Consider the following 25,856-nt stretch of genomic DNA (forward strand, 5'->3'; position numbering starts at 1 on the left):
ATGAAGACTGATATTACGAAGGTGATGTTGTAGAACTATTATAGTAGCTAGGCTATGTTTGGCTACTGTTATAACAGAAAGTATCCGTCCTTAGTTGGCTTATCTTCTTCCAGTGAGGAGACATATATCTAGATGCCCTGTATAGTAATTCCCCCAGCTCTGCTGGCTGTATTTCTGCTGCTCTCTGCGACTGGGTTAGCCAACCACAACTCGAACAAGGAGCCACCACTATAACCATAACAACAGGAAGATAATTAATAATAATTAATAATAACTGGGTGGCGGCGGGGTGGCAGTGATGATTACACAAACAGTACCAGCAAGTATAATAGTTAGTATGACGGGCCACGCGGCGCTTATTTTTATTTTGTTAATTATTTGTTGCCTGTCGCCGATCGCCGAGGCGGCGGTGGAGGAAGAAACCCCGAGTCGTCATTATCATAACTCGACTCCGGCTTTACGCGCCATGGTCGAGAAGATTTAGAACAGAAAAGAGCAAAACGACAGCATCTCAGCGACCACAACCGCTTGGCAAGACTCAAGAATCACAATCAACCTTCATGTTTACTATGTCCCTTCTATATCCATAGTCGGTCCAAGTCTCTGATAGTAAGATGTCCTTCAACTCCAAAAACGCTGCCGGTCCATCACGACCTCAAAAGCTGCCCCGTAAGGTCAACCGGTCACAACCTCAACTCAAACGCAATGCTGCCTGCCTCCCATGTCGCAGACGACGTATCAAGTGTGACGCTACAAGACCTCATTGCTCATCCTGTGTACGAAGCTACCATTTTCTGGCCCGTACTTATCCTGATACTGGAAGGGACGCTCGCGGAGTGCAATGTACCTATGCTGAAGATGCCCCGGATGTCGGCCATAACGAGCAACAATCCCATGGTTTGCGATCTCAACCTGCACAGCCGACAAAAAGGAAGCTCAGCGAAGAAGATGGAGAAGATGGGGATCCAAAAGGGATGATTAAAAGGCTTGAAGGTAAAGTCGGTACGTGTTTCGGGTCTATACACCGACTGTGAACTAATGTCACACATTTTGCCGTCACGTAGCCGAGCTCCAAAAAGCTCTGGAAAAGTCTCATTGTACAACGCCTTCGATTACAGATCCTGGGCTGCAAATACCATCAAGCAATGTCTCGGATGGCGAAGCTCGTGGTCAACCCGCTCAATTTGAAAACAGTTTTTATTTATGGACGGGAACCTCTCAAGCCGCAGTTGTGGATACTTTCCCACCGCAAAATCCTCATAAGAACAAGCATTCCGACCCCATGAATGGTTTCCCTTCCGCCTTGGAAAATTTTGTACCTCATCATTCTGCCGAAATGTACAACATGGGCGATGCTGGCTTTCCCCCTCTTCAACAATCTTCAATGCAGCTGAAATATAATGCTAAAAAATGTGACAGTCATTTGGACAATTTTCGAACGTCTGTAGAAGTTCCGCCCATTGACGCAGAAGCTGGTAAGATGGGTAACGATATTTTGGATATATTGTGGCCGGGATGGCCGCCGACTCTCCCTTCGCCATGTAAGTAGCTTTCACTAATCCCAACTACAATACTTAATCGGCTTGTAGCAATGCTCGAGCATCTGGTCGAAACCTTTTTCACCATGACCCCATCTGTACCTCGTGTTCTCCATCGCCAATCTTTCCTTGCCCGACTTGCGCTGCCGCCATCGCACCCTGAATTTCCCCAACGAGCTCTCCTACATGCCATTTGCGCTGCTGCTTCTCGATATTCCGCGGCGGTCTCTGTTCGATCTGTCGCAGATGGAATGATCAAAGTCAACGATGATGCTAGACAAGCACGGGGCAAGGGATTAGACCAGGACGTTGCGAGCGAGACTTGCTTCTCAGAGCGAAATGCAATGTATGCAATAGAATTCATGAAGTATAACCATATAAACGCCAGAGGGCTATTTGATATTTTGCAGGCAACGGTAAGTGGGTTGACATCGCGAAACTCTGAATTGACGTACTGTGTGTAGATCATCCTAGGTCATTGGTGTCAAGCCAATTCAAGGTGATTGAACGCCTGATGATTGGGGAGAATGTTAGCTTACATTGTTGACAGATGGATGGAGGGTTGGGTTATGATCGGTGCGGAAACGCGCCTTGCTATCTGTCTTGGCCTTCTACAAAACCAAAGTCAGCACGATCGCGGCATACCTTCTATCAAACAATCAGTCTTGGACCGCCCGAAAGATGATGCCGACAGAGAGGAACGTCGAGCTACGATGTATTATGCGCTGTGCTATGATGTGACCTCATCAGCTTCATCTGGCTGGGTTGGGACTATGCCTACGGAAGAGCTGGTGAGGATTTGTCAAATAACATGTTATACATGAGCTAAATGAGCGTAGACTGCTAATTTACCTGCAGCGCGAGTAGATTTTGATAAAGGGGTGAGTATTAGCGGCCGTGGGCTTGTAAATAATTAACAGGAAGCCAAGGGCAAAATACCGGAGAATCCTCAAAATTTCCATTCCCCAGACATCTTTTACAAGTAAGTATCTCAATACGTGTCTCGCGACATCCAACCAATACTATCTAGCCACCCTGTTGCCGACAGTTTTGTCATGATGATAAAAGGCAAAATCCTTCTAGGTCGGGCTTGTCGTTTTGTCCGTAAATGTAAGGCTATGGAGCCCGAAGACAGGCTTCTAGCGAAAGATACGCCCGAGTTCAGGCAAATCGACGGCGACATTGCCATGTTCAGGTGTGTGATCAATGATCTGTCAATTATATTGCGACCCATGCTGATTACGAAAGTTTAGTATGTCATTCCCAAAGTCCCTCCGAGATCCAGTTCAATATATGAGTGGGCATGCCAAAGGCATAGATGCCGACCTAGTCGTAAGTTATAGGAAGCCCACCGCCAGTACTTTCTGATTCCTCCGAAGAGCGCCCATCTCGTTCCACACGTCGTCGCCATACAACTCCACGAACCATTTGCCGATCTAAACGACCCATCCTGCAGCTCGGCCATAAGATTACTGACCGAGGCTAGAGCTTGTTTGAATATTGTTTACCTGTTGATTGGCAGTAGTGCAGATATATCCTACGTTGTTGCTCCTATCACTTCTTGTAAGTCGTATCTTCGCATTACCTTCTAGTCCAAAGTCGGCTGACCATCTTATACAGTGTATGTCCTAACTATTTAAAAAATGCCTCTTGCCAGCAGCTTATCCAATCTAGCTATATATTCACAGCATCTAGAGCTCTAATCTTGTTCTATCAAAAGGCACTGGAAAGTGGCGATCAAGTGACAGCCATGACCATGCACGCGGAGATCGAAGTATTCAAGTAAGTGTCGAACGCCATTGGTGCGAGTGCATGGCATCCAGTCCTTATTCTCTCTGCAGGATGGCATTTACATCCCTCTCAGCGCGTTTTTCTATGGGTTCTCGACACCTCACCATGGTGGAGAAGCTCATGCAACATGTCGAAAAAGACACCCTCGGCCATCAAGTGTTTAACGAAGATTTCTCCTTCCTGCCGCCCGCTCATCTTTCTTCCGAGTCTGTGCCTGGCTTCGTGTCTGACCTCGGTCAAATGGGGTTACCAGACACCCATCCTGACAGTATGATGATCTTTGAGCTCGAAAAAGCTGCAGCCCTGGGACGACATCGACCTGGATTTAGCTCGCATGTTATGATGGATCAAAAGAGAGGATATGCGGGAGGATTGAATTCACGGTCCAACTCCACTGCTGGATCTACTGGGCCAAGTCCCAATGATCCCTCGCGATGGTTGGATATAAGTAAAAGTCAGCAAGAGGCAAGTCTTACTCTCTTGAGCTCGGAGAATGTTGGCGGTAACGGAGGATCGGCGGCTGACTCCCCGAGCGTGAGAGGGCAGCGGATTGGAACCTTGGGAGTTATGAGTAAAGCGGAAGTTGGAAATTGAGGGGCCCGAACTTGTCCTTTCAAAGGATTATACACAATCATAATATGCTCGGCATGCGGGCACAGCGCACAACGGTCCTCCCGCGCCCGTGTTCGGCAGCTTATGGCTTGCAAACAGCGGGCAATGGGCGAACGAAAGGGCGGAAAGAGCACGGGTCAGAGACGCCAGGCGCCAGGTGTCAGGAGGATTCAGGATGTTTGCTGTTTGCTCAGTGCGGATGTGCAGTATTACAGTTTTGAGGGTACCTCACCTGCTGTTTATCTCCATCCCTATACCATGGCTACTATGTATTTTCTATCGTATTATATCTTTGTGTTTTTGCAGGTGATGCTTGCAGAAACGTCTGTTTACAAGTCTTCTAAACCATCATAAAATGCTTTAACTGTTTTTATGCCCCCGAAACGTAGTACTATCTATCCCAATGATTCCTATCCGAAACCTCGAAGCCTTCAACTATCCCTAACCAGTCGATCAACCGCCAGCTTCCACCACCAGTATTCCCTTCCCTGGAGGTGACGTTCCTCGAGCCTTACCTCCTTTAAACCAAACAACAGCAAACGCCGTAACAACTCGGCGGTCAGATCTTCCGCCCAAACCGCCAAAGCGCAGTCTACCGTAATACTGCATACCAGAACGGACATGCCCATTCCCATTTCCCATATATTATTTGCACGGCAATAACGAAGACTAAAACTGAACGTAATTCCCAAACTTAACATCAACATGAACCTGAAATATTTGTCCGAAACCCCACGCGTAAGTCCTTTCTCGGGTCATCACTAGTCAATTCAAGTTTCTTCGAAAAGCTAGACAGAGAAAAGTTTCATTATTTGAGAGGAAGAAGGCTTCAGTTTCTTCGGCAAAGGTTTCAATACATTCTAACGGGAGCGAGAGAGTAAAGTTAGCTACAGATAGTCAGAGGGAGATCAAAGGATCATTTACAGACAATACTGCATTACGCCCGTCACATTATTATTAGACTATAGACATTCTTCTGAGGGAGTGTTCGGCAACAATTTTCAAGTGCTGGAGGATTATGAAACAATATTCGGTTGAGGTTTCAACTCTCAAGCTTTGTATGGGGAATTAGGTTCTATATACTTAAATAAAAAAGCGCGTCTACCAAGACCTAAAAGTGGACAGAGAATGGCAGAAACAGCCAGCGCGTGCGGCTCTAGCAGGCTAAACAAGGAATATGCAATGTATGACGTTATTAGATAATTGATTGATACCGCATTTGGAAAAAAATCGCACGCAGACATGCTGAGGATAAGGTCTCCAACCAAATATCTAAAAAAAACCATCGTAAGTCACCAACTCTTGTGATGATGCCCTTATTAGTCATTTTGCTTGCTGTGATAAGCAAGGGCACAATAGATAGCACCGTTTAGTTATCTGCCTCTTCTCTCACCTCTCCTGCCTCTCTCTCCATCCGTCATTTTGATTTTGATCTGCCGTATGTGACGCCGCACCACCGTTTACCGCATGCGCGCAAGGAACGAGCACAAGATCATTCCACAAGCCGAACACGCACGATTAGGTACAAGTCCCTGGTGTACGTAGTTTATTTAGACTATATTTTAGACTGGATTTGTCTTTCCGACTGTGGTCACTTGATTGGACAAAATGAAAAGACTGGATGGAAGCACGCTGCACAAGGAACAAAGTTATCCGCGGGCGATTTTCAACCAATCAGCTAAATAAGTTGAGGGTTTGATCTACAAGTGGAGCAAGATCGCCTTCTTTTTTCGCTGCTCCAAGAGATAAACCGTACAACGTCCATCATCCATATTTAACTGGCATCGGATGCATACTTGTCTTACCTTTTTTTCAATACTTCTCTCTCCAGTCGGTCGTCTCCAGTGGCCAGCCTCTTCCGATCACTCAGTTTAATACGATTTAACGCGGAAAACAACTAACTGCCCCTCACGTTCTGACCGATAAGGGCTATAAGTGGAGCCCAGAACGGTTACATCTCTAGTGCCAAGTAGTTACAGTTTCCCACAATTGCCCCATATTTGCTCCTTTCAGTATCAATTCACTCACTTCTTCTAATAACGACATGTCAAGCGCAATTGAAAAAGAAGGAAGTATTAGGGGGAGAACATCCCAAGAGGTCGTCAGCGCGGGATACGACCCAAAGAAAGGTGGCGATGGTGTAGACACAGTGGTCACCCCTGCACATGCGGAAAAAGGCAGTTATGAAGGCGGTGAGTTACATGCTCTTCGGGGGACGAAGGGAGTGTATGCTTGATATCGTCACAATTGTAAGTCGCTGATAACAGGCTTTCTATGTTGAACAGAAGGCATCCATGTTGGCGAAGGAACTGTTCATCGTCAGTTGAAGCAGCGTCATATGGCCATGATCGCTCTTGGTGGAGCGATTGGTACTGGTGAGTTTTGGCTCTGTATTTTTCTGCACTTCATTGTCTTATACATTATACAGGTCTCTTCGTTGGTTCTGGGTCTGCTTTGGCCAGCGGTGGTCCTGTGGGCGTGTGGCTTGGTTATATCTTCATGGCGTCTATGGTGTAAGTTGTCTCTCGAATTGTTCGTCGTTTTGTAGCTAATATGATTGTTGACCGTCAGATACGCGATGATGGTGGCGCTTGGAGAAATGGCAGCTTTATACCCGGTTTCTGGTGCCTTCACTCATTACGCGTCACGTTTCGTCGATCCTTCTCTTGGTTTCGCGCTTGGTTTCAACTACTGGTATTCTTACGCTATCACCATTCCGACTGAGGTTGTTGCTGCCAGTATTGTGATCTCATATTGGGATACAACAACGAATGTCGCCGTTTACATTACCGTATGCCTTGTGCTGATTTGGTTCATTAACTTCTGGGGAGTACGTATAAGGAATTGATTGTCAAGATGCTGAGGATTCGCTGATCGAAAATCAGGCCAGAGCGTATGGTGAAGCAGAATTTTGGTTCTCTTCCATCAAGGTTATCACCATCGTGGGCCTCATTATCTTAGGAATCGTTTTGATGTGTGGTGGCGGTCCCGTAAGCGGAAACTTCTTTGCAAAGCAAGTGCTTACGTCTTCACAAGAACCATGACGCTATTGGTTTCCGATACTGGCGTAACCCAGGACCATTTGCGCAAATCACAATTAATAATGGTGACGGTGTTATCCCCGGACGATGGGGTCAGTTCCTCGCCTTCTGGAATGTCTTTGTACAGGCTGCTTTCTCTTTCATCGGTACTGAAATCATTGCTACCACTTTGGGTGAGGCCGAGAACCCCAGGAAGACGGTCCCTCGAGCGATCAAGCGTGTTTTCTTCCGGTATGTTTCTTTTCTAGTCAGAAAGATAGTTAGATTAACGACGATATGATCAGTTTGCTCTTCTTCTACGTCTTTGGCATTTTTATCATCTCGGTCCTTGTTCCGTACACCGAGCCCAATCTCCTCAATGGAACTGGCACCGCTGCCGCTTCTCCTTTCGTCATTGCTATTGAGAACGCGGGTATTAAAGCTCTTCCTTCCATTGTCAACGCTGTGCTCCTTATTTCTGCTTGGTCGGCTGGTAACTCAGATCTCTATGCTTCTTCTCGAACCCTATATGCTCTCGCGCTCGAGCGCCAGATGCCTCGTTTCTTTCGACGATGCACCAAAAGGGGTCTTCCCATCTGGTGTGTTGTAATCACAGGTCTTTTTGGTTTTCTTTCATACATGAACACTGGCGGTGAGACGGCTGAGAAGGCATTTGACTGGTTGTACAACTTGTCTGCCATTACAGGTATCATCACGTGGTGGTAAGTCATTTGAAATAATGCTCAGAAAGAACGCTTACATCGATATAGGGCTATTCTGCTTTCGTATCTTCGATTCTACTATGGTTTGAAGAAGCAGGGTCTCAGTCGAGACGATTTCCCATACCGCGCTCCTTTCCAGCCTTGGCTTTCTTGGTATGGCTTTATCTTCTTCACTCTCATCATTCTTGTAAGTGCACAGGTCAACGTGAAATTTGGCGATGGTCATTGAACTTCCCTTAGTTCAACGGTTTCACTGTCTTCTTGAAGGGCAACTGGGATGCCTCTTCCTTTGTTGCTGCCTATATTAGTAAATATTTTTTGTTTCCTTAAAATTCGAATGAGCTGACAAAATCAAGCGCTGCCCATCTTCGCTGTCTGCTGGATTGGATGGAAACTTGTTAAGAAGACCAGGGTAGTTCCTTTGGCCGAGATCGACTTCCACAGTGGACGAAGGGAATTGGATGAGCTTGAAGCATTGGATGCGGAAAGGTTTAAGGCGGAGACCAAGTACCAAAAAATTATCAGTATCTTGTTTTAATAGAAATCGTAACTGGTTGTGAGGGAAATATTTAGGAAAATGTTAAAAGAGTTTCGATTGCTCTATCCTTTGTAGTTCAGTAATATTAGGCTGCTTTTACGCAAGCATATCATGTACTTTAAAATTACACACTTTTTGAGTTTCATTTGGTCACATCTTACCTATAGAAAAAGTAACGTTAACGATAACCAGAACCTTCTGCGGCACCATAATCAGGGGCATACATGACGGATGACGAAGTGTCGGCGAATGATTGCCAAAATTCTCTTATCAGGTGATGCAGATTCAGCTTCTCTTTGTCGTTGGTCGCTGTTTTTGCTCCTTTATTATTGTAGCAACGACTACCCATCCCTCGGGAGGGATATAATCCCGATAGCTGGGGGAGTTCTCGTGGTTGGGACTAACCCACCCTTAAAGCTACAACGGATGAGATGAGTGCGCATGCTGGAAGTGATGTCGCGTCAAAATGGAGCGTTGCGTGTGCTGTGGCAATGCAGATTGTGTACATTGGCTTGATGATGGATAGCATGATGATGACCCTTTCTCAACACAGTGATTCGACAAGCTCGAAGGTGATCGATCTTGTTGGTCAAAGGTGATCTGATCAGCCCAAAAGGACGGTTCTTGGAGTCAACAGAGGTAACAAAATAAAATGCATTTTCGGAGTCCTTGAAGAGCTATTTACACTTTTTGAATTCGCATTTGTGTTAAACTCCACAGTTTTCCCTTAAATATTGTTGTGTATCTCTCTTTGAAGACGCTTCAGTCATGCCAGTGACACCGCGGCCCAACTATCCCTATCCAGTACCCAACTCAGAACTCATTGCGACTCATTCCCTTGGGAAGCACTTCGAAGGTGGTTTCTTTGCTCAGAATGTTGCCCTCGAATCAGACAGCCCAAAGTCACCCGCACCTCAAAATGCCCATATATCACAACCAGACGCTTTGGGAGGGAGGGTACAATATGCATCTGGTCCAGGAGCAGAATTGCTCTACGGTCCACCAGGAGATGAGCGAGTGGGAGAAGATAAAAGACTAGATGCGACTTTAATCTACTATCTTCTTACCCCTGACTCATACCGATCTGCAATGCACATGAATTTACACTCTGTACGTACGAGCGTCTTACTAGTGGATCGATCTGCATGAAGTATTATTTTAACAAGTAATGACTTCAGACTTTCCACCTCCATCACGCTGGGCGAGCACTTTACACTCTCATACAACCACCTCAGAAGAATGGTGACGAGCCAACAGTTCGTCGTGTGATCATGGGACCCAATTCTTCTCTCGGAGAGGTCACTCAGCTTTTCGTACCGGGAGGTTGTTGGAAAGCTAGCGAGATTCCCGAAGAGGACATGTTATTACTCGGGGGGCGCGAGGATAACGACTTGAAAGAGAGAATAGGGTGTTTAATCAGCGAGGTTGTTGTGCCGGGTTGGAATCCAGACCAGCACCAATTCATTGATGAGGATAAGGTGGGTAACTCTGAAGGCTTTACAAGTATTGTTGCTGATTCATTCTAGTTGCGGGCCATGTGGGGCACTAAATCAGGATGGGAACAGTACACCAAGTACATCCATCCTCCGCAAGGCGTCGAACATCCAGATAAATAGGCTTCCTATTCTCCAAGCCTGGTTCACGGACCCCTGCTACAACGTTACTGTTGTTTAAGGAAACAGATTATAGAAACAGAATTTAGAAGTTAAACTACATCCCCTGCCTATTATGATATTCCACCTGTATATAATCTACTGGCTTTTGCCCTTCATCCAAACATCAATTTGAGACTGAGGGACGCCGTCCAAACGATGAATAAGATAGTCCACCTTTGTAATGTCAAGTCTATACCATCTGTGAAATCTCAAAGAAAACTCACTTCGACATCCTTGGTAAGAGGAATGACCCAATCCTTGTACATGCCCACCACCGAGGCGAGATCAATCTTCCCTCTGGCACCCATCTCCTCGTCAGGAACCTCAATTAATCGACCGTCCACATCCATCTCACACCCATAAACCCTTGCTTTATTAGCCAATCGGACAAGCAACTTTGCTTCCACAGCAGGCTTGGTAATGAGACCCGCTAAAGCTTCGGTATTTGGAGGGGAGGCGAGGATATGAGGGATGAAGTCGTGGGGTGCGGTGAGGAATTTGCTCTCAGAAACAAACATACCTGGCCGTAGTCAAATCAGTACAGTCTCTAAACCAATGTCAGTTTTCACTTACCGAAGTGTATCCTTCGACTCAAAGCCTGCAATACCTCAACATCTCGAGTAGCTGAACTGCCGTAGTTACCATCATCTTCGGATTCAGTCTTCCCCTTTCCAGCACCGGTGATACCGGGGACGATGTGCTCCACATAGAACCGAAGGATCCTAGAATTGACATTTACAGAAGGGTGAGTAGCAGCGGGTTCATACAAGAGAGTAGGAAATTTTTGAGGTTTGAGGATGGGCTGCGGAAGCCTGTCCAGTGGGGTGAAAGGATGTTCATCGGGGCTATCCAGTAAGGTCAGCTAGAGTAAACATCGAAGATTGAGATCATATGCCTTGTAAAGCGTCGGGCCTTTGCTAAAAAGAGACTAACCGTCAGCTGTCTTTGAATGCCTTCAACGAAGTCCTAAACCTACCATGGAAAGTCTCTGTCTCGTACAAGAACCATTCAAGCCAGCTTCCTTCAAAATCAATTTCATCCTTGAATGCTCCGGCCTCGTAGATTTTCTTGTTGTACGCGAATTGAGCTCGTTCAATAAGCACTGAGAGCCAAAAAGAGTCAGTGTTGTTGATATCTGCTGCGTGTCACGAGAGACAAAGCACTACTGACAGAAAATGATTGTGTCTTCGAGCCGAATAAGCTGTGACCTGATGCGATCGAGAGAGAGAAGTTCTGAAGCGTTGGCCCCGGTAGTGAAGTTCATCATGGCCACGAAAAAAGGCTGAATGATACAGTGAGAATAGGAGGAATAACAAAAGGCAAAGTCACGAACAACCAGCGGGAAAATCGATAAGCGGCGCCTGGCCCAATATCGGTTGGTGAGCGCAAAACCTCGTTCCAATTATTATTATGACTACTTCATTTTATATTAGCTCAGTGATCGCTTTCGTAATAAATAATCGAATTGCCAGCACTTGTATCATCCTATTAAAGATCCATCCAGGGCGGTCAGCAAACTAATAGATCAACCAGAACGGGCGCCTTCAACGAGTCTTAGCTTTCCGTCTTACCGCGAGGGCGATCCTTTCTTGAGGTCGAAGGCCTGTTGTGATTGGAATGAAAAATCTATGAAGGTTTCTCAATGCCTTTTGTGGCCGCCCATATCAACTAGTCATAACTATTTCACCGTATCAGAGGCGCTAAGATGGCAGACGACAACGATCAAAATTCTTCAGCACAGTCGACCAAAACCAAGTTGGACGAATCAAAGCCGGCGGATGCAAGCACCGTGACACAGTCGACCGCTGTGAAATCTCAAGCAGAGAGACAATTAAACAAGTATTCTTTCCCGACCATCTCCTGCGACGACACCGATGACGATAAACACTGGTCTTTTACTACAGCTTGTGCATGACTGAAGAATTTAAGGAGTTTGAACAACATGCTCTCGATGATGCGATCGCCAATGGAGTAAATGCATCAGAAGTACAAGCTCGTTGCCAGGATATGGCCCGAAAGATATCATATTTTTGTCTGGCTATGGGGAAACATACACTGATTTTTGGACACAGATGTCCAGTCCGAGCTCTGTTGTGGCCCGCTTCCCCAAGAACCAGATCAGTCCATTATTGCAGACTTCAATGTATATGGATTAATGGACGACGGACATGGCATGGCTCACATCTTTCATTGCGCTCCCTGTCGGTTTTGCCGATATGATGCTTGGTGGTGAATGGGACCCCACCACCACCGTTTCTGAGGTATTCAAAGTGATGATCCCTGAGAGATTTGCGAGATTGAAGCAAAGGGCAAAATCTGGAAGCAAAATGTTTCTCGGGTGAAGAGCATACTGATCTTGTGGGTTGTCATTTGAAACGTAATCTGTGGGATATGTACTTATGTCGTGCAGAGACGATAGACAAAGATATAGAAACAGTTGGAAAACCACTATCCTGGCTCCTCCGACTCCATCCAGTCCTGATCTCTTGCAGTTCTCCTGCCGCACCCTAGCTCACGCTTTCTCGCCACATCAAAAATAATCAATCATGTAATGTACAAGGGACTTTTGGTCATGTATATCTTGTAGAAAACGTCGGAGATCGTCCCATATTCACATATATGTTTACATGTATACAACTGTGAACAACTTCTTATAAGCCCGACGTCGGATCTGCCGTTCACCAAGGAATCTCCAAAGGTCCAGGCTTGTCAAGCACCTCCTTCCCAAGGACCTCTTCGGCATTTCCAATGCCTTTCGCACCAACTACTAAAATTTAGCGCCCTTCCTCCGTTAGCTGGGTAGAAACTCACGTGGAGCCCAAAACTTTCCACTCATACTCAAATCGAGTTTGTCAACAAAATCAGCCAAAGGCTTGGCAGCTTCCTCAGGGGTGATGGCTCCCATCTTGTCGTAGAACTCTTCCATGCCAGCGTTCTTGGTCATATCTGCGTTCTTATCAACTTGGTTTCCCAAACCTAGAGATTCAAATAGTATAAACTTACCCGTCTTCAAGAAACCGGGCTAGACAATCTGGTGATCAGTATGTCGCCTCCTAAACAGAGTCATGCTGGATGAACTTACATGGATCATAGCAATAGGGATGCCTCTCTCCTTGAGGTCGTAGCTCAAGAGATGTCCCACCATGTTGGCAGCAGCCTTACTGCCATGGTGACCAAATGCTCCACCTCCCTCTGACTCCGTTCGTAGAGTTACAGATCCGGCCTCAGAAGTTAAAAAGAGGATCTTGGCGCTGGGCGATAGAGAAGAGGCAAAAAGGCTATGTAATTGACAAAATTAGCCCGATGGTGATTATTCACACCAACTCGCAATGCACTTACAGTGATTTGACGACAAACACAGGTGCAATGGAGCAGACAGAATACATCAAGATTTCGTCTTTCCAGCTAAGATTCTCGATCGACTGTAATAAAATCAACGGTCAGTAAAGTGTTGAAGCAGATTCAAAGACGCATCGACCTGCCTCTGGTTTCAGGACACCAGCAACATAGGCAACAAGATCGACGCTGGCCCCTTGCAGCCCATCCACCACCTTCTGGCCACAATCCTCTTTGGAGCAATCTACACTTTCAATGACCCTCACGCCCTTGGGAAAAGTGTCAGAAGGGGCGGATCCACGGACAGTAGCGAAGACGTTGCAGGGGTTTATGACTGAGGAGTAATGCTTGACAAGGGCCAGACCAAGACCACGAGAGGCTCCAACTACGAGGACTGATTGGGGCTGAAAAGCTTACATATTAGCGTCAGAATCGCTTGCTGACAACAGTATCTAAACAAGACCGACGGGCTTCGGCGGAAACGACGTACAGACATGGGAGGTTCTGTATTTGCAGCGTGATCTGTACTTCGGAGGGCCTTTGGTGAAGTGGTTGTTCGATCTAAAGAGGTGAAGCACAATTGATGGTGATGAACCTTTTTGAACAGGACTGAGTGGGTGGCCAGGGTGCCCTGCCGAACGGCGATTTCATGCTTTTTATGACGTAGACAACTGATGACGAACAGAAAGCGCGCCAAGTGGAAGGTGGAGGAGATTGGCTGTTGGTCTCACGCAAGCACAACATTTCCAAGACGGTCAGCAGCATAATTAAGCTATTTGAAGTAATCTCTGTCTCTAGCCACATCCTTTTTTTTTACTGTTCTTGACCCCTATATATTTCATATTCCAGTAGTAGAATCTGGGAGATAGCACTCCCTGTAGAATCATCACACCAAGCACTTTGACCACAAGTCGATGAGGGTGCCGGTAACGAAATGGTTTGAGAGTTGTCAAACACGTAAAGGCGGTCTTTCATCATCCACCAATACAGTATAGTAATCTGATGATTAACGCTCTTACCAGCCAAATGATGCTATTTATGCGTTACATGCTAATATTGGCCAGCTTTAGTTATGGGTATTTAAATATCTATTAACTGATTGGTTGATTGCTTCTTTCTTCTCACTTTACATACTTCCCCAACCACCAACAGGCTCCTGCTTATCGAGGGAAGCCCATAGCAGCACCTGAGGCACCAGTGGCACGGGTATCGCCGGCTCCTCGGGAAGGGTTCAAGTTGAGCTTGTAGCTATGTCTGAAGTCACTCTTGTGCATCTTGCCATTTTGAAGTATAATCATGATGGCAGCCCTGGAAGCCTCCAAGTCAGCTATATTGCCCAGATACATAGTGGATGCGATTAACTCACTCAACAGACTTGTCCTTCACGTTCTTCTCGTCACCGAAGAAAACGTTCTCGATTTCTTGTTTAGAGATCTCCCCAAGGGAGCCAGTGTGTCCAGAAGTAGCAGACTTGTACTATAGACACCACATAAGTCAGTCACAGTTTTAAAAACTCCTTCGTAGCCTCATCAAGTCATGTGACCTGTGAAGCAACAGTATTAGAAAAGATACTCACAATCGAGAATTGACCAATAAATCGGGAAAGAGCGATGTCCTTGGCACCATCCTTCCATCGCTCGTACTACGACAAGGTCGTCAGCATGAGAACATCAGCGGATGGAGTGTCATCCATAGTGACAATGTGGAGAAGAAACGAGACTCACGTCGGCAACATCGTCAACGAAGACCATGTATTCATCGGCATACTCGCTTGAGAAAGGGACACAAGCCGTCAACCATCGTGGAACCTGATGGAATGAGTGCTAAAGGGAACTTACTTGGGCTTGTAAACAACAGCAACAGCAACGCTAGACATTGTGAGGGATGTGTATGGTTTGGTTGTTGTAGAAGTGTTTGATTAGGGTAGAGATAAATTGAATGGGTTGTAATAGAGTGAGTGGATGAAGGAGAAAGAAAGGGGGATGTGTATCGGAAGGGCTTTTTATAGTTGAAATCGACTCCGTTCTGGCTCTGACGATGGGCCACAAGCGTGATCACAGGGTTCTCTACCGGTCACTGCCCAGTCAGCAGATGATGTCATACCCGGTCTATGAGCGGCTTCCTCCGTCATCCTGTCCTGATATTTTCTTCACGTATTAATAAATGACACATTTTGGTTCTACCAACTTTAGTTAACCTATCTACGAACATTTTCATATATATTTAAAAGCTGCATTCACGCCCGACGATTTCTTATTTCCGCCAACCTTCTCAACGTAAAGTGTCCCTGGTTCAAAATACCAGTTATCGACGACTTCCGGTTGACTGACCTGTGGTATGGCGAAAATAAATGTTATGGCGACAAAAAATGAAGATGAAAGATGCAAAGATAGCCAAGAGTCTTAGCATTCTAGGCATATGGAGCAAGCGAATGTAACCAAGAGCGAGCAGATTCAGGTCTGAGAGGCTGTAAACCGGCTGATCATTAGGCTGATAACAGATGGGCAGCTTCCATTCCGTTGATGCTATCGGGGCATTAACAGCAGACCCCAGCTATGTGAAAAAAAAATCGCTTGCCTTGGCATCCATGCCTGTACGCGATCCTGCTAGAAGGGATCTGGTACGCCCGCCGTAGCTCTTGTAGACTTGGGGATTAAACTGATCATGAAGGAGCAGGCAAATTACAGGTGTAATCTCCAGAAAAGTGAAGACAGTAGGGCTTTGTAGTGGGCTCTGGAGAGGAGACAAATAACAGATCTTGGGGTCTTCCCAGTAATTTCGTGTGTCGTCTTGTGGGTCTCAATAGATAAGCAAGACAATTGTGGATTGGCCGTAGACTTCCTGTGTCAATTGTAGGACTTTCTAGGAAGCTGTCATCATCGCTGGGTAGTTTTCATTCTTTGTCAGATGGGGGCATGAGGGGTGATGAAGATGGCAAACAGCGTGGTGATACGTAGGCCGCAGCGTCGAGCAAGATCTGAAGGTTCCTGGCATCATGCATAAAAAGATCAAAACGCGTTAATTCGGTATCACCAGCGAGTCCCTCTCGAATCACAGTATTTTGTTTCTTCGCTACCCTTGCACCGGACCTTATAATAATGTTGTCCATGTCTCTGTCTGTCGTGTGCCGTCTTTTCTGCCTTTTTTATCATTTCGAATCGGATGCTGACAAGGCGACGGAGTATACTGTGGAAAATAATGATCGATAGGGCAGATAAATTTCGCTGAGGCTAAACCAAATTAACGAACAAATTTCCGTCAGCTGTAGAGATAGACAAAGTCTAGTTTAGAACTTAATGGTGAGCAATAAAGACAGTCCAACGTGTCGTCGTGCGTAGACAAGATAGTAGCCAACAAAAGATCCTGCCGTTTCAGAACATATAGTCCATATCACCATGCACATGGTCAAGGAGCAAGCAGCACGCCTACCGCCAACAAATACTAGCGCATGAACAAACAACCATTCACAATCGACAAGTATCAGGCCATGTACGCTGTCGCAGACGATCGCCGAAGTTACTTGTATTGCTGGGTACCTGAACCCAACCATATACATTGCCTTGAAACAGCCTCCCTTCTGTCTGTCGCTATGTATAAGCTCCTCTATACATTTTTGATCTTTTCACGTCATGGATATCCTTGAATGGTTATAATCGCAAGGAAGCTAGTCAATATATCTAACGATCAAAATGGAACGCTTTAGACCTCAACGACATCCAATTCTCCCATTTCTTCTTCCTCTCCTTCTTGCTTGACTGCACCCCTGACAAGCTCTTCTATATGATCTTCCTTGGTATCTCTACTTTCGTCACGTTGTAAGAGACCAACAAATCGCTCAATAGAGTCCTTGATCTACCACATTGTCAGTTCGTGAATGCCGTATGGATGAGAGTTTTCCCGCTTACCTGTTGATCTGTCTCAACCTTGTGGTGCTCTCGAACGACGTAGTAGGCACCTCGGTTTCGAAGGGCTTCTCGGCCAGTGAAAGCTTAATGATACGCTTAGTGACTACTATCAAAAGAGGTGATGAGATCACTTACTAGTAGCAAGCAAAAGCAGAATTTCGACACACATCATACGGAGCACTGGGTCCCTCTCACGTTCCTTCTCGGGAGGAAGGAACTGCAGAGTAGGGGGGAGCTTGTCCATTTCCTGATGGCGGAAATATCAGCTAAACAATTTCATGAGCATCATTGCCGAAGACGTACATCAATGTCATATTCTTCAGGACCCATGAGAGGAGCCAAAACCCAAGGCAAAACATCAACGCCCTTGATCATTCGCGTAGGGTCTGAGGGCAATCTAACTCGGTCCTCTAAGTTGATGACTTAGTATGTACTATATTCGGTTCAAAGACAAATTATCCCTCACCTTCACTAGCCAACAACCAACCCATACTGGCCCGGTCCATAGCACAGTTCTTGATACATCCCAGGGCACCACCTCGCCTGATAGTATCAGGGTGACCTGTGTAAACAACAATTTTTGATAACAGGGGCTCATCGCCTTCTGAAGGTGTAGCATCGGCAGGTTGCGGAAAGGGAGGACGAGGAATGAGAAGAAGTTGTCTGGTTGCAGGGGCCATTGAGATGTTGGCAAAGACTGAAGCCAAAAAGTTACAGTCACCCTTACGTTTACCGGTACCCTCCTTTACACCATCAGAAGCACCATCCTCAAAAGCCTGTACCAATGCTCGGATCGCTTCGATCTCCCTCTCAGGTTCTTGACCGGCCTCGGCATTGACAAGACCGATTGTAGGGTCACGGAAATCAGGGTGGATAGTCGATGATGCTGATCCAGAAGCAGGAAGGAAATACGGTGGATAGTGTTTAGATTTGGGGAGAGGGATTATAGGGATTGTGAGATTGGCAAGATTGGAGATCAAAGAAGGGTGGGAAGTGATGTTGGACAGCAACATGGAAGTAAGGGGAGAAAGAGGGGAGGTGGTGTTCTAGAGAACAATAAGCATCTTGCTGAGTAGCTTTTACAGCTTTCCACTCACGGCAGTATACGATACAAGCCAGACAAGAAATTCCTTGTCGGAAATGTGTCGGGCCACAACAGGATTATCCGAAAGGTTGATCAAAGCGGAAAGGGCATCGTGTGCGATGGGCTGACCAATACATGTTAAAAAGGTTGAAAGCTTCCAGCAAAATGAATAAAGCCTACCGCTTGGTCCATGCACAAGTATGTCAAGTCCTTCAAAGCCTTTATTTTGATTTCGTCCTCATCTGACCCATCTTTCCTTTTGTTGGGCACCAGTCCGTTGCCGCTAGTAGTGGTGCCAGCAAAAGAGGAAGGGATGAAGATGTTTCGGTTGGTCGAGTTCTTGGGAGTGTGGCCTACAAGGTTTTGGAGAGCGAGATGCCTAGCTGAGGGGTTAGGAGAGTCGAGAAATTGGAAGAGCTCGGTAAGGGAAGCCATTATGGAGACGTGTGGATGCGAACAAAAGTGTGAAATGTATCAGAAATTTCGTTGTGTTTCATAATGACGATCGGGTGGATGTAAAATTTCCCACGGTTGTCTTTGGACTTCAATAAGTTGTTTCTTTCTCGTTCGTATGAACTGTCCGAGCTATCTGCTGCTTTTCGTCTTAACTGCTATTCTCATCTTCAATTTATACCTATTTCCAGCCATAGCCACGGCCCCACAGGGTAACTGGCCATTTCCATAACCCCTTATACTTCTCCACACTCGTTAAGCACTACGCCCCGCGCACATCCTCAACCATGCTCTCTACCTTCCGAACCGGCGTCAAGGATATTGAACTCGCCAACCCTCCTACAGACTCAATCTCTAGAATCGAATTCTCTCCCACCGCCGACATACTTGCTGTTGCGAGTTGGGACAACAATGTGGGTTGAGCAGCCGGTCAATCCATTCTGCTCTTATTAATATTGTCTGAACTTTAGGTGCGGTTATACGACGTAAACTCGCAAGGGCAGAACCAAGGGAAGGCGATGTACTCTCATCAGGCTCCTGTGCTTGATTTAACTTGGTCGGCAGTATGTTGCTTCCTATACAACCCAATTATAGGCCTAACTGATGTCTTTGATCAGGACGGCCAATATGTCTTCTCCTCCGGATGCGACAACGCTGCTCAAATGTACAACGTCCAAACACAGCAAGCACAACAAGTAGCTCAACATGATGCACCCATAAAGTGTGTTGAATTTGCCGAAGTGCCGGGAAGTGGACAGGTTTTGATTACAGCGGGTTGGGATAAGAAACTCAAGGTGAGAGACACAGGTTCTCCGTTCTTAAGCATATTGGTGACCTATCTCAGTACTGGGACTTGAGATCACCCAACCCTATTGCAACTATCGACCTCTCTGATAGGGCCTATTCGATGAGCGTTGCTCAACAACTGTTGGTCTGTGCTACCGGTGACCGTCAACTGCATGTCATCAATCTTTCAAGCCCTACCACCATCTTCAAGGTTTGTCCGCATATTGATATACAACTGATCGAAAGAGCTAATTTTAAGGTTCAGAGTATCGAGTCACCGTTGAAATGGCAAACACGAGTTGTCAGCTGTTTTCCTACTGGAGACGCATTCGCTGTTGGAAGTATTGAGGGACGAGTAGCTATCCAGTGAGTGATTTTGTTGTATATTCAGGAGAAAAGCTGATCTCCTTGTATGTAAAGATACCCTGGAGAGGATGATAAGTAAGTTGATAGTGGATAACGCACTGCGACAAACTAATGATAACCACAGGCGAAATTTCTCTTTCAAATGTCATCGATACGACATCCCTACTGGTAGCATGCCGCGAACTCCCGCCGTCAGCGGCTCCCAGAATGTTTTCGCTATCAACTCTCTCACTTTCCACAAGGTGCAGGGAACTTTCTGCTCTGGTGGCAGCGACGGTAGTTTGACATTCTGGGACGGTATCTCTCGAACAAAGCTTAAGAGTGAGCACTTCGGAGTCTTCTGTGCCGTAGTGTGTGGACATGGAGCTGATGAACCAACTAGCTTTCTCCTGCAAGGATTTGAACAACGGAGACACAGATGTACGACCACCAAGATTTGGTACTCCCATCGTGTCTACTTCCTTTAACCGAACCCAAGAAATCATCGCGTAGTGGGTCATGCTCGGGCTGTTGCCTCATTTGATCACTAACCAATGACTTCAAGTGCCATGTCATATGATTGGTCCAAGGGCCACAGCGGTGTCCCACCTGCGGGACAAAACATTAACAAAGTTATGTTGCACCCTGTCAAGCCTGAAGAAGTCAACAAGAAGCCCAAGAGGAATTAAAAGTGTTGAAATGAACAAAGCCGTGTAAAGTGGCAGAGACCAGCATTCTGGGCATGGAGGAGAGAGGAATTAGACTGTAAGCAGGAAGCATCTGTCTAGTATTAATTGGTGCTTTCTTCTAATTCAGGTTATTCGTGAAGCATGAGTACGGTTTTTCGTGACCCATCCTGTCGTTCGCCGAGTGATGAAGGGATTGTCATATTTGGTTACCAAATTCGTATAGCCTGTGTACCCTAGTTTCATCCCTTTCGTCAAGCTCAATTTTGTTACAAAGCTTTCCATTTCTAATCTGTTAACGATCTCACTTCAATCCGGTCTGGTCCGAGAAGCTAATGCGGCTGACGTCCGGAGTGTGGAGGAATCAAGAGTGGTCAATAAAACTATAAATTACTATGCCGGAAATTCAGTGCTTAGCATAAAAGCTCCACCATCCTCTTGCATCGTCGATGTGCTTTTATCACTATCGTCATTGGTATACTGTCGTGCAATCCCAAATGATCACAAAGTGTACCGTAGAAGATAAGCGGCCTCACATTACCTTAATTGTACTAATTATAAAATATGACTATCATTTGAAATCCGACAATGCGATGATTTTCTTGTTCAATTCATCCCAAGGATACGTGTAGAACAGATTGGCTTCTTTATCTCTCCGACTCGGCAAATATCTAGCTGCTGGCATTTTCGCGAACCAGTCAAATTATGTAGTTCTCGTACGCTGTTGATCTACCAGAAGCAGACTCAGAATTTGTAGCTGTGTTCTTCAAAAAGCGCAGTGGCATGATCTTTATTTGTATTCTACTTCCTACGAGAATACTACTCTTCAACCATTATAATATCATGTTTAATAGCAATTTTATTCTGATTAACCAGGCAAACTCAAAAGCCCAAAATACCCAGTCGTTCTTCCTGATCCTTCTGATCCGGGATATCAATCGTATCAGGGAGAGATGTTACTAGAAATTGAATCAAGGGCCAATCCAGATTATTTCGCCAAGACCATTAAACAGCTGGTGCGTCTTTTGATCTCATTGATCAAAATTTTTCATACCGTGCACGCAGACCCATGCAATTCAAGCCGTTTCAACGTAGTGGCCCCAAGGTTTGTCCGACACACCCTCAATCCAGCTCAAAACAAATTGAAGACATCCGAATAGCCTTGCCGAAGATCGTGAAATGGGAGAGATGGAGATTGTACATTGGCCGGAGCGGGGCGCCATAACAAGGGAAAAAAGGATCTGAGAGTCCTGGATGGTATAATACAAGGAGACGTTTCAACTGACGATGTGCTGATGGGATCAAGCTGCTTATGTTCCCATTATCAATGCTAACAATCGATCACGTTGTTCCTTTATCATTATCCCTTCCCAACCAGCGGTCTTCAATGTTGGCAGATGATGAATGCAGGCATTCAAAGACCTTCTCCTCAATTCATGGGGTGACGGAGATGTTGAAATGATAAAAGCCAAGTGATCACCCTCATAGTGTAGCATCATCGGAAACAAAATGCGATGCATATACTTATGGAATGAATTGAGAGGTTTGTCCGCAGGTCGGAAGTAAGTTTAAAGCTTTCCTGTTTGATATCTGTACCAGATCTTGGGTGCGAGTTGCCAGTCATGCTTTTGAATATCGGGATGGAATACGTCAAAGTCGTACTTTTCGAGACGCTTGAGGTAATTTTCCGGCGCTACCTGGATGATTACCATTAGCTATGGACAGTGTCTTGAGTGTTCAAGTACGCACCGCTGAAAGAAATATAGGCATAACGCTGCTCGGTACGACCTTGCCACCAGTCTCCTTCAAGTCTCTTCTCGCAGTGATTAATTCATCCATCCCTCGAGTACCAATCTCCCAGCAAGCATCCCTGAACCCTTTAGCTTCCGCTCCTCTTCTGAACAGTTCCTCCTCAACAATCCCGTACTTCTCGCAGATATCAGCAGGGATGCTGATTTGCTTCTTTTGAGAAATCAAAATAGGGAGATTGCGAAGGAGCGACACAACAGCCAAGAGGGTAGAAACGTGAGAAAGAGTGTGTGAGATATGGGCTGATGAAGCATGGGTTGGAGGAAGAAGGATCGGCAGAGGGCCCAACAAAAGAGAAGTTGAAAGAGGGGAGTTGATTGATAGATGAGATTCGAGAGAAACTGCTGCTGGCGGAAGAGAAAGAGCTTTTGCCTGCATGCTTGATTTAACGAAGTTACGGACCGTAATAATTTGAAGGCTTACCCTGACATCAATCAACTGGTTGAGGTAGTATTTCTGCACAGGTCTATGTTTCTTCATGTCGGCTAATAACACGGCCACAGGATGTTGAGGAACGATTTGGTTCTGAGGATTTGCGGCAAAGATACCCTTGAGGGCGTCTCGCCAGAATTGAAATCTAATGGATGCTAATGCAGGCTGGCTAACATTAGCGCTTATGGAGTGCAGCTCCAGCTAAGAATTCTTCGGTTAGTTCAAAACCTTCTCTCGTAAAGCGTCCAGCAGGAGGAGAATCGATAGCTCACATTGAAAGCTCGCCAGGCGAGCCACCATGCTTTTTCTCTCCTTGGCCAAAAATAAGAGCACAGCCAAGCCTCAGGATCCATCTTTTTAACAAGGGAAGAGCAGTATTCTAAGGGTGCTTGTGGGCCTCCTGATGCAGTTGAAGCAGAAGGGACGGCAGGTTTGGAATTAGAAGCGTAAGTCCTAATGCAGCTGACCACAGGGAAGCGCTGGGCAGACCTGTAAGAGAGCGACGATACAGGCCTCATCCTTTATGGCTTGTAGTAAGGCAGCGTAGTTGAAGTGGGTGATTCGGAAGTAGGAAACAAAGAAGAGTTGATACAGTTTCTGAGGATTCCGAGCTCGTGTAGACAGTCGTCATTATTCAATTTTAGTAATCTATTTCAGTTAAATACTGAAGATAGTCATGATGGACCGACGACGGTATTGTTGGCGGTCACCGCCGCCGCGCGCAAAAACGGGGCACGACGGCGACAAGGGGACTACTAAATAACTGTCTCCATGATGGTCACTGCGTGCGTGGTTGTCTGGCACAAGACGGAATGAAGATATATATATAATTATATATATACAAGTGATGACCCACGAAAGACTTCGCGGGGTTTCGGGTAAATAATTCAATTGCACCAAGTTAATTTTGGGAACTCTGTTCAGTTTTTGGGTGGTTTTGTTAATGAGAATGGACGTTCCACCATCCATCTGACGACAAATTAAACGAGATCAAGAGTGTCGATTCCGAAGCATTAGAAATTTTTCAGTAAGGCGAGGTGGAGCTTAAAACCTTGGCGAAAATCAGGAGGCTGGCTTTGTAGGTGCCTTGTCCTATCAATACATCAGTTCCTTAACGGACTTCTGTGTAGGAAATGAGGAGCGCGGCCTTAAGGAAGTGCCTACATTTGATCTGACCAATGATGACAACGATTTGAAGAGTATTTTTGCGAATGAATTTCGGCACACTGATCCTTGTCAAAAGCCTTCTGACTGGTATCTGTGATAACAGTCCTACCATCCCAAAAAAGCCGTACGCGAGATATCTTATTTGTTTGCATGAGGGATTGAAATCTGTACACAATGTTTATACCAAGAGGGACTATTACAATCAACCTTATTCGTCCGCAATCTAACTTCCCGTTAGTCTTTGCTGGGTCAGTTAAGTGATCACTCACCTTCGGCGCCAAAAAGAATTGCAATGTTCCCTGTTCAAACTCAAACTGCACCAGAAGAGGCACATCGTTACTCATATGCAAAGTGACTTCTCTGGCAAGAGGAGCGGATTTGGCAAAGTTGGTGAGGTATTTTAAAGAAAACGTGAGAGAAACTTGTCGTTCAAGGATGATAGATACTCCAGGATCTTCAACGTCCTCCTTCTTGGCTCGCTTATTGGCCTATGTCTGCGTCAGAAACTGAAATGACTACCATTCAGTAAGCTCACCTTGTCCTTCTTGCCAGCCGCCTTTCGCTTCTTGGGCTGCTCCTCTCCTTCTTGCTCTTCTTCGTCCTGAAGTTCGTCCTCTACACGATAGGTTAGCCACGTGTATATGTAAAGAAAATTTTAACTGACCGCCCTCAATATCCGGCTTCACATCAACGTCGGACCTCTGGCCGTCCTCGTCATCCTCGTCAGGGTCCCGTCTGGCTTCCCGTTTTGTTTTGGGCTTGATATCCAACTTTCCATCCTCATCCATCTCATTCTCATCCTTGACTCTGCTTCTGTCCTGACCAGCATTTTGACGGAGAAGAACAGAACCCTTCCCAACTTCACCGTCTGCGGAGAAGGTGACACCCTCCTTGGAGCATTCGATTTTGACTGACTCGCCGAGGACAGCGAGATCGCGGCAGATGCGAGCAAATTCAGCAGAGGACATGGAAACGGTGGCATCGTATTGAGTGTCGGGGATGCCAAGGTGTTCTTGATCGATGTCCATTAGCTTCATTTCGTACTCGCCAACACGATCCTCCTCTATGCGTCAGGTCGTTTTAGCCCTTGATCTGATGGAAACGTGGAATGGCTTACTAGGAGATTCAAATATAAGGTTGAGTGCATCGGCATCGTCAGAAGCCTTAAGTGTGACAACATCAGTATCTTTAGCACATTTGAGAATCTTGGTCAAAGAGGCAAGCTACGGTCTGCGTTAACGCCATTGAGATATCAATTGAGGGATGAATGAGACTTACATTGACACCGAGTGGCATGTTTCGGTCGCATCTGTATTCATCAAATTCGGAAGCTTCAAGCTTTAGGGCGACCAAAGCGATATGGGAATTGTCCATGGCTTGAAGAGACTAACAAGACTCCGTCAGACTCATTACAATCAACGCGTCGATGGGCGCGACGCGCGCCCTTGAAAGATACTCACGATACCTTCCTCAGTACAATCGAGATTACCATCAGAGACAAGTTCCTTGATAGCTACAGCATATTGTCAGCATCACGTTCTCCGTAGTGTTGTGGAAGCTAACGACGCGAAGATATCTTGCAATACCGACGCGTAGGCTGTGGGCCTTAGTCTTCAATTGAAGCGGAAATGAGGCCTACCATCCAAGAGTTTCTTGAGGACTACAGCTTGTTTTACGCGTGCTTCAAGCATCTTGTGTTTTGTTGAGTGAATGGAGAAATCGATGAAGTGAGTTTTTGACGATAATGGAAAGAGTTTAGATGGATAAATAAATGACTGTTGCCTCTGTCTGCGAAATTGATTTGGAGATCGCGTCGTGTACGCGTAACCTAATTTACGTAATAGTAATTAAAATGCCACATGTAGTAATGATAAATAAAGCGTCGCTCGCCGTTGCTCGTCGCGCTTGCCTGCCGCCACGACGACTACCATTCATTATTATACTTGAGGTTTGCTTTCGTCACTCAATACAGCGCTA

The 25,856-nt window shown here is 45.9% G+C and overlaps 10 protein-coding genes across 10 annotated transcripts; 4 read left to right on the plus strand and 6 right to left on the minus strand.

Moving 5' to 3' along the window:
• Window positions 1-614: 614 nt before the first annotated feature.
• Window positions 615-3,923, plus strand: CNBM0680 (hypothetical protein; the record flags this gene model as incomplete). The annotated part of the gene is made up of 12 exons (XM_767055.1): window positions 615-1,002; window positions 1,065-1,541; window positions 1,590-1,954; window positions 2,003-2,037; window positions 2,089-2,329; window positions 2,378-2,419; window positions 2,459-2,520; window positions 2,569-2,733; window positions 2,792-2,870; window positions 2,918-3,082; window positions 3,196-3,320; window positions 3,380-3,923. The coding sequence occupies 12 exons, from the start codon at window positions 615-617 to the stop codon at window positions 3,921-3,923; spliced, it is 2,688 nt and encodes an 895-aa protein (XP_772148.1).
• Window positions 3,924-5,985: 2,062 nt separating this feature from the next.
• On the plus strand, window positions 5,986-8,221 carry CNBM0690 (hypothetical protein; the record flags this gene model as incomplete). The annotated part of the gene is made up of 10 exons (XM_767056.1): window positions 5,986-6,133; window positions 6,227-6,316; window positions 6,370-6,454; window positions 6,513-6,771; window positions 6,827-6,931; window positions 6,978-7,213; window positions 7,267-7,683; window positions 7,732-7,870; window positions 7,924-7,990; window positions 8,040-8,221. 10 exons carry the CDS (start codon window positions 5,986-5,988, stop codon window positions 8,219-8,221), a joined length of 1,728 nt encoding a protein of 575 aa, XP_772149.1.
• A 768-nt stretch (window positions 8,222-8,989) lies between these two features.
• Window positions 8,990-9,837, plus strand: CNBM0700 (hypothetical protein; the record flags this gene model as incomplete). Its single annotated transcript, XM_767057.1, has 3 exons — window positions 8,990-9,331; window positions 9,400-9,699; window positions 9,748-9,837. The coding sequence occupies 3 exons, from the start codon at window positions 8,990-8,992 to the stop codon at window positions 9,835-9,837; spliced, it is 732 nt and encodes a 243-aa protein (XP_772150.1).
• A 135-nt stretch (window positions 9,838-9,972) lies between these two features.
• Window positions 9,973-11,143, minus strand: CNBM0710 (hypothetical protein; the record flags this gene model as incomplete). Its single annotated transcript, XM_767058.1, has 6 exons — window positions 9,973-10,050; window positions 10,101-10,396; window positions 10,450-10,721; window positions 10,772-10,793; window positions 10,853-10,978; window positions 11,047-11,143. The coding sequence occupies 6 exons, from the start codon at window positions 11,141-11,143 to the stop codon at window positions 9,973-9,975; spliced, it is 891 nt and encodes a 296-aa protein (XP_772151.1).
• Window positions 11,144-12,554: 1,411 nt separating this feature from the next.
• CNBM0720 (hypothetical protein) lies at window positions 12,555-13,708 on the minus strand (the record flags this gene model as incomplete). Its single annotated transcript, XM_767059.1, has 7 exons — window positions 12,555-12,640; window positions 12,688-12,822; window positions 12,880-12,898; window positions 12,959-13,154; window positions 13,216-13,298; window positions 13,347-13,616; window positions 13,703-13,708. The coding sequence occupies 7 exons, from the start codon at window positions 13,706-13,708 to the stop codon at window positions 12,555-12,557; spliced, it is 795 nt and encodes a 264-aa protein (XP_772152.1).
• Window positions 13,709-14,372: 664 nt separating this feature from the next.
• Window positions 14,373-15,088, minus strand: CNBM0730 (hypothetical protein; the record flags this gene model as incomplete). The annotated part of the gene is made up of 5 exons (XM_767060.1): window positions 14,373-14,520; window positions 14,579-14,688; window positions 14,789-14,854; window positions 14,937-14,982; window positions 15,051-15,088. The coding sequence occupies 5 exons, from the start codon at window positions 15,086-15,088 to the stop codon at window positions 14,373-14,375; spliced, it is 408 nt and encodes a 135-aa protein (XP_772153.1).
• A 1,823-nt stretch (window positions 15,089-16,911) lies between these two features.
• On the minus strand, window positions 16,912-18,636 carry CNBM0740 (hypothetical protein; the record flags this gene model as incomplete). The annotated part of the gene is made up of 7 exons (XM_767061.1): window positions 16,912-17,064; window positions 17,118-17,200; window positions 17,253-17,364; window positions 17,421-17,527; window positions 17,584-18,163; window positions 18,215-18,325; window positions 18,382-18,636. 7 exons carry the CDS (start codon window positions 18,634-18,636, stop codon window positions 16,912-16,914), a joined length of 1,401 nt encoding a protein of 466 aa, XP_772154.1.
• Window positions 18,637-18,941: 305 nt separating this feature from the next.
• Window positions 18,942-20,474, plus strand: CNBM0750 (hypothetical protein; the record flags this gene model as incomplete). Its single annotated transcript, XM_767062.1, has 9 exons — window positions 18,942-19,067; window positions 19,125-19,217; window positions 19,272-19,448; window positions 19,499-19,651; window positions 19,706-19,806; window positions 19,861-19,881; window positions 19,931-20,127; window positions 20,189-20,297; window positions 20,351-20,474. 9 exons carry the CDS (start codon window positions 18,942-18,944, stop codon window positions 20,472-20,474), a joined length of 1,101 nt encoding a protein of 366 aa, XP_772155.1.
• Window positions 20,475-22,039: 1,565 nt separating this feature from the next.
• On the minus strand, window positions 22,040-23,230 carry CNBM0760 (hypothetical protein; the record flags this gene model as incomplete). The annotated part of the gene is made up of 4 exons (XM_767063.1): window positions 22,040-22,168; window positions 22,221-22,652; window positions 22,704-22,913; window positions 22,985-23,230. 4 exons carry the CDS (start codon window positions 23,228-23,230, stop codon window positions 22,040-22,042), a joined length of 1,017 nt encoding a protein of 338 aa, XP_772156.1.
• Window positions 23,231-24,087: 857 nt separating this feature from the next.
• CNBM0770 (hypothetical protein) lies at window positions 24,088-25,570 on the minus strand (the record flags this gene model as incomplete). Its single annotated transcript, XM_767064.1, has 8 exons — window positions 24,088-24,102; window positions 24,149-24,367; window positions 24,415-24,494; window positions 24,544-24,942; window positions 24,997-25,102; window positions 25,158-25,265; window positions 25,340-25,392; window positions 25,519-25,570. 8 exons carry the CDS (start codon window positions 25,568-25,570, stop codon window positions 24,088-24,090), a joined length of 1,032 nt encoding a protein of 343 aa, XP_772157.1.
• Between the last annotated feature and the right edge of the window lie 286 nt (window positions 25,571-25,856).

This window comes from Cryptococcus neoformans, chromosome 13 (genome assembly GCF_000149385.1).
Source record: "Cryptococcus neoformans var. neoformans B-3501A chromosome 13, whole genome shotgun sequence".
Taxonomy (NCBI): domain Eukaryota; kingdom Fungi; phylum Basidiomycota; class Tremellomycetes; order Tremellales; family Cryptococcaceae; genus Cryptococcus; species Cryptococcus deneoformans.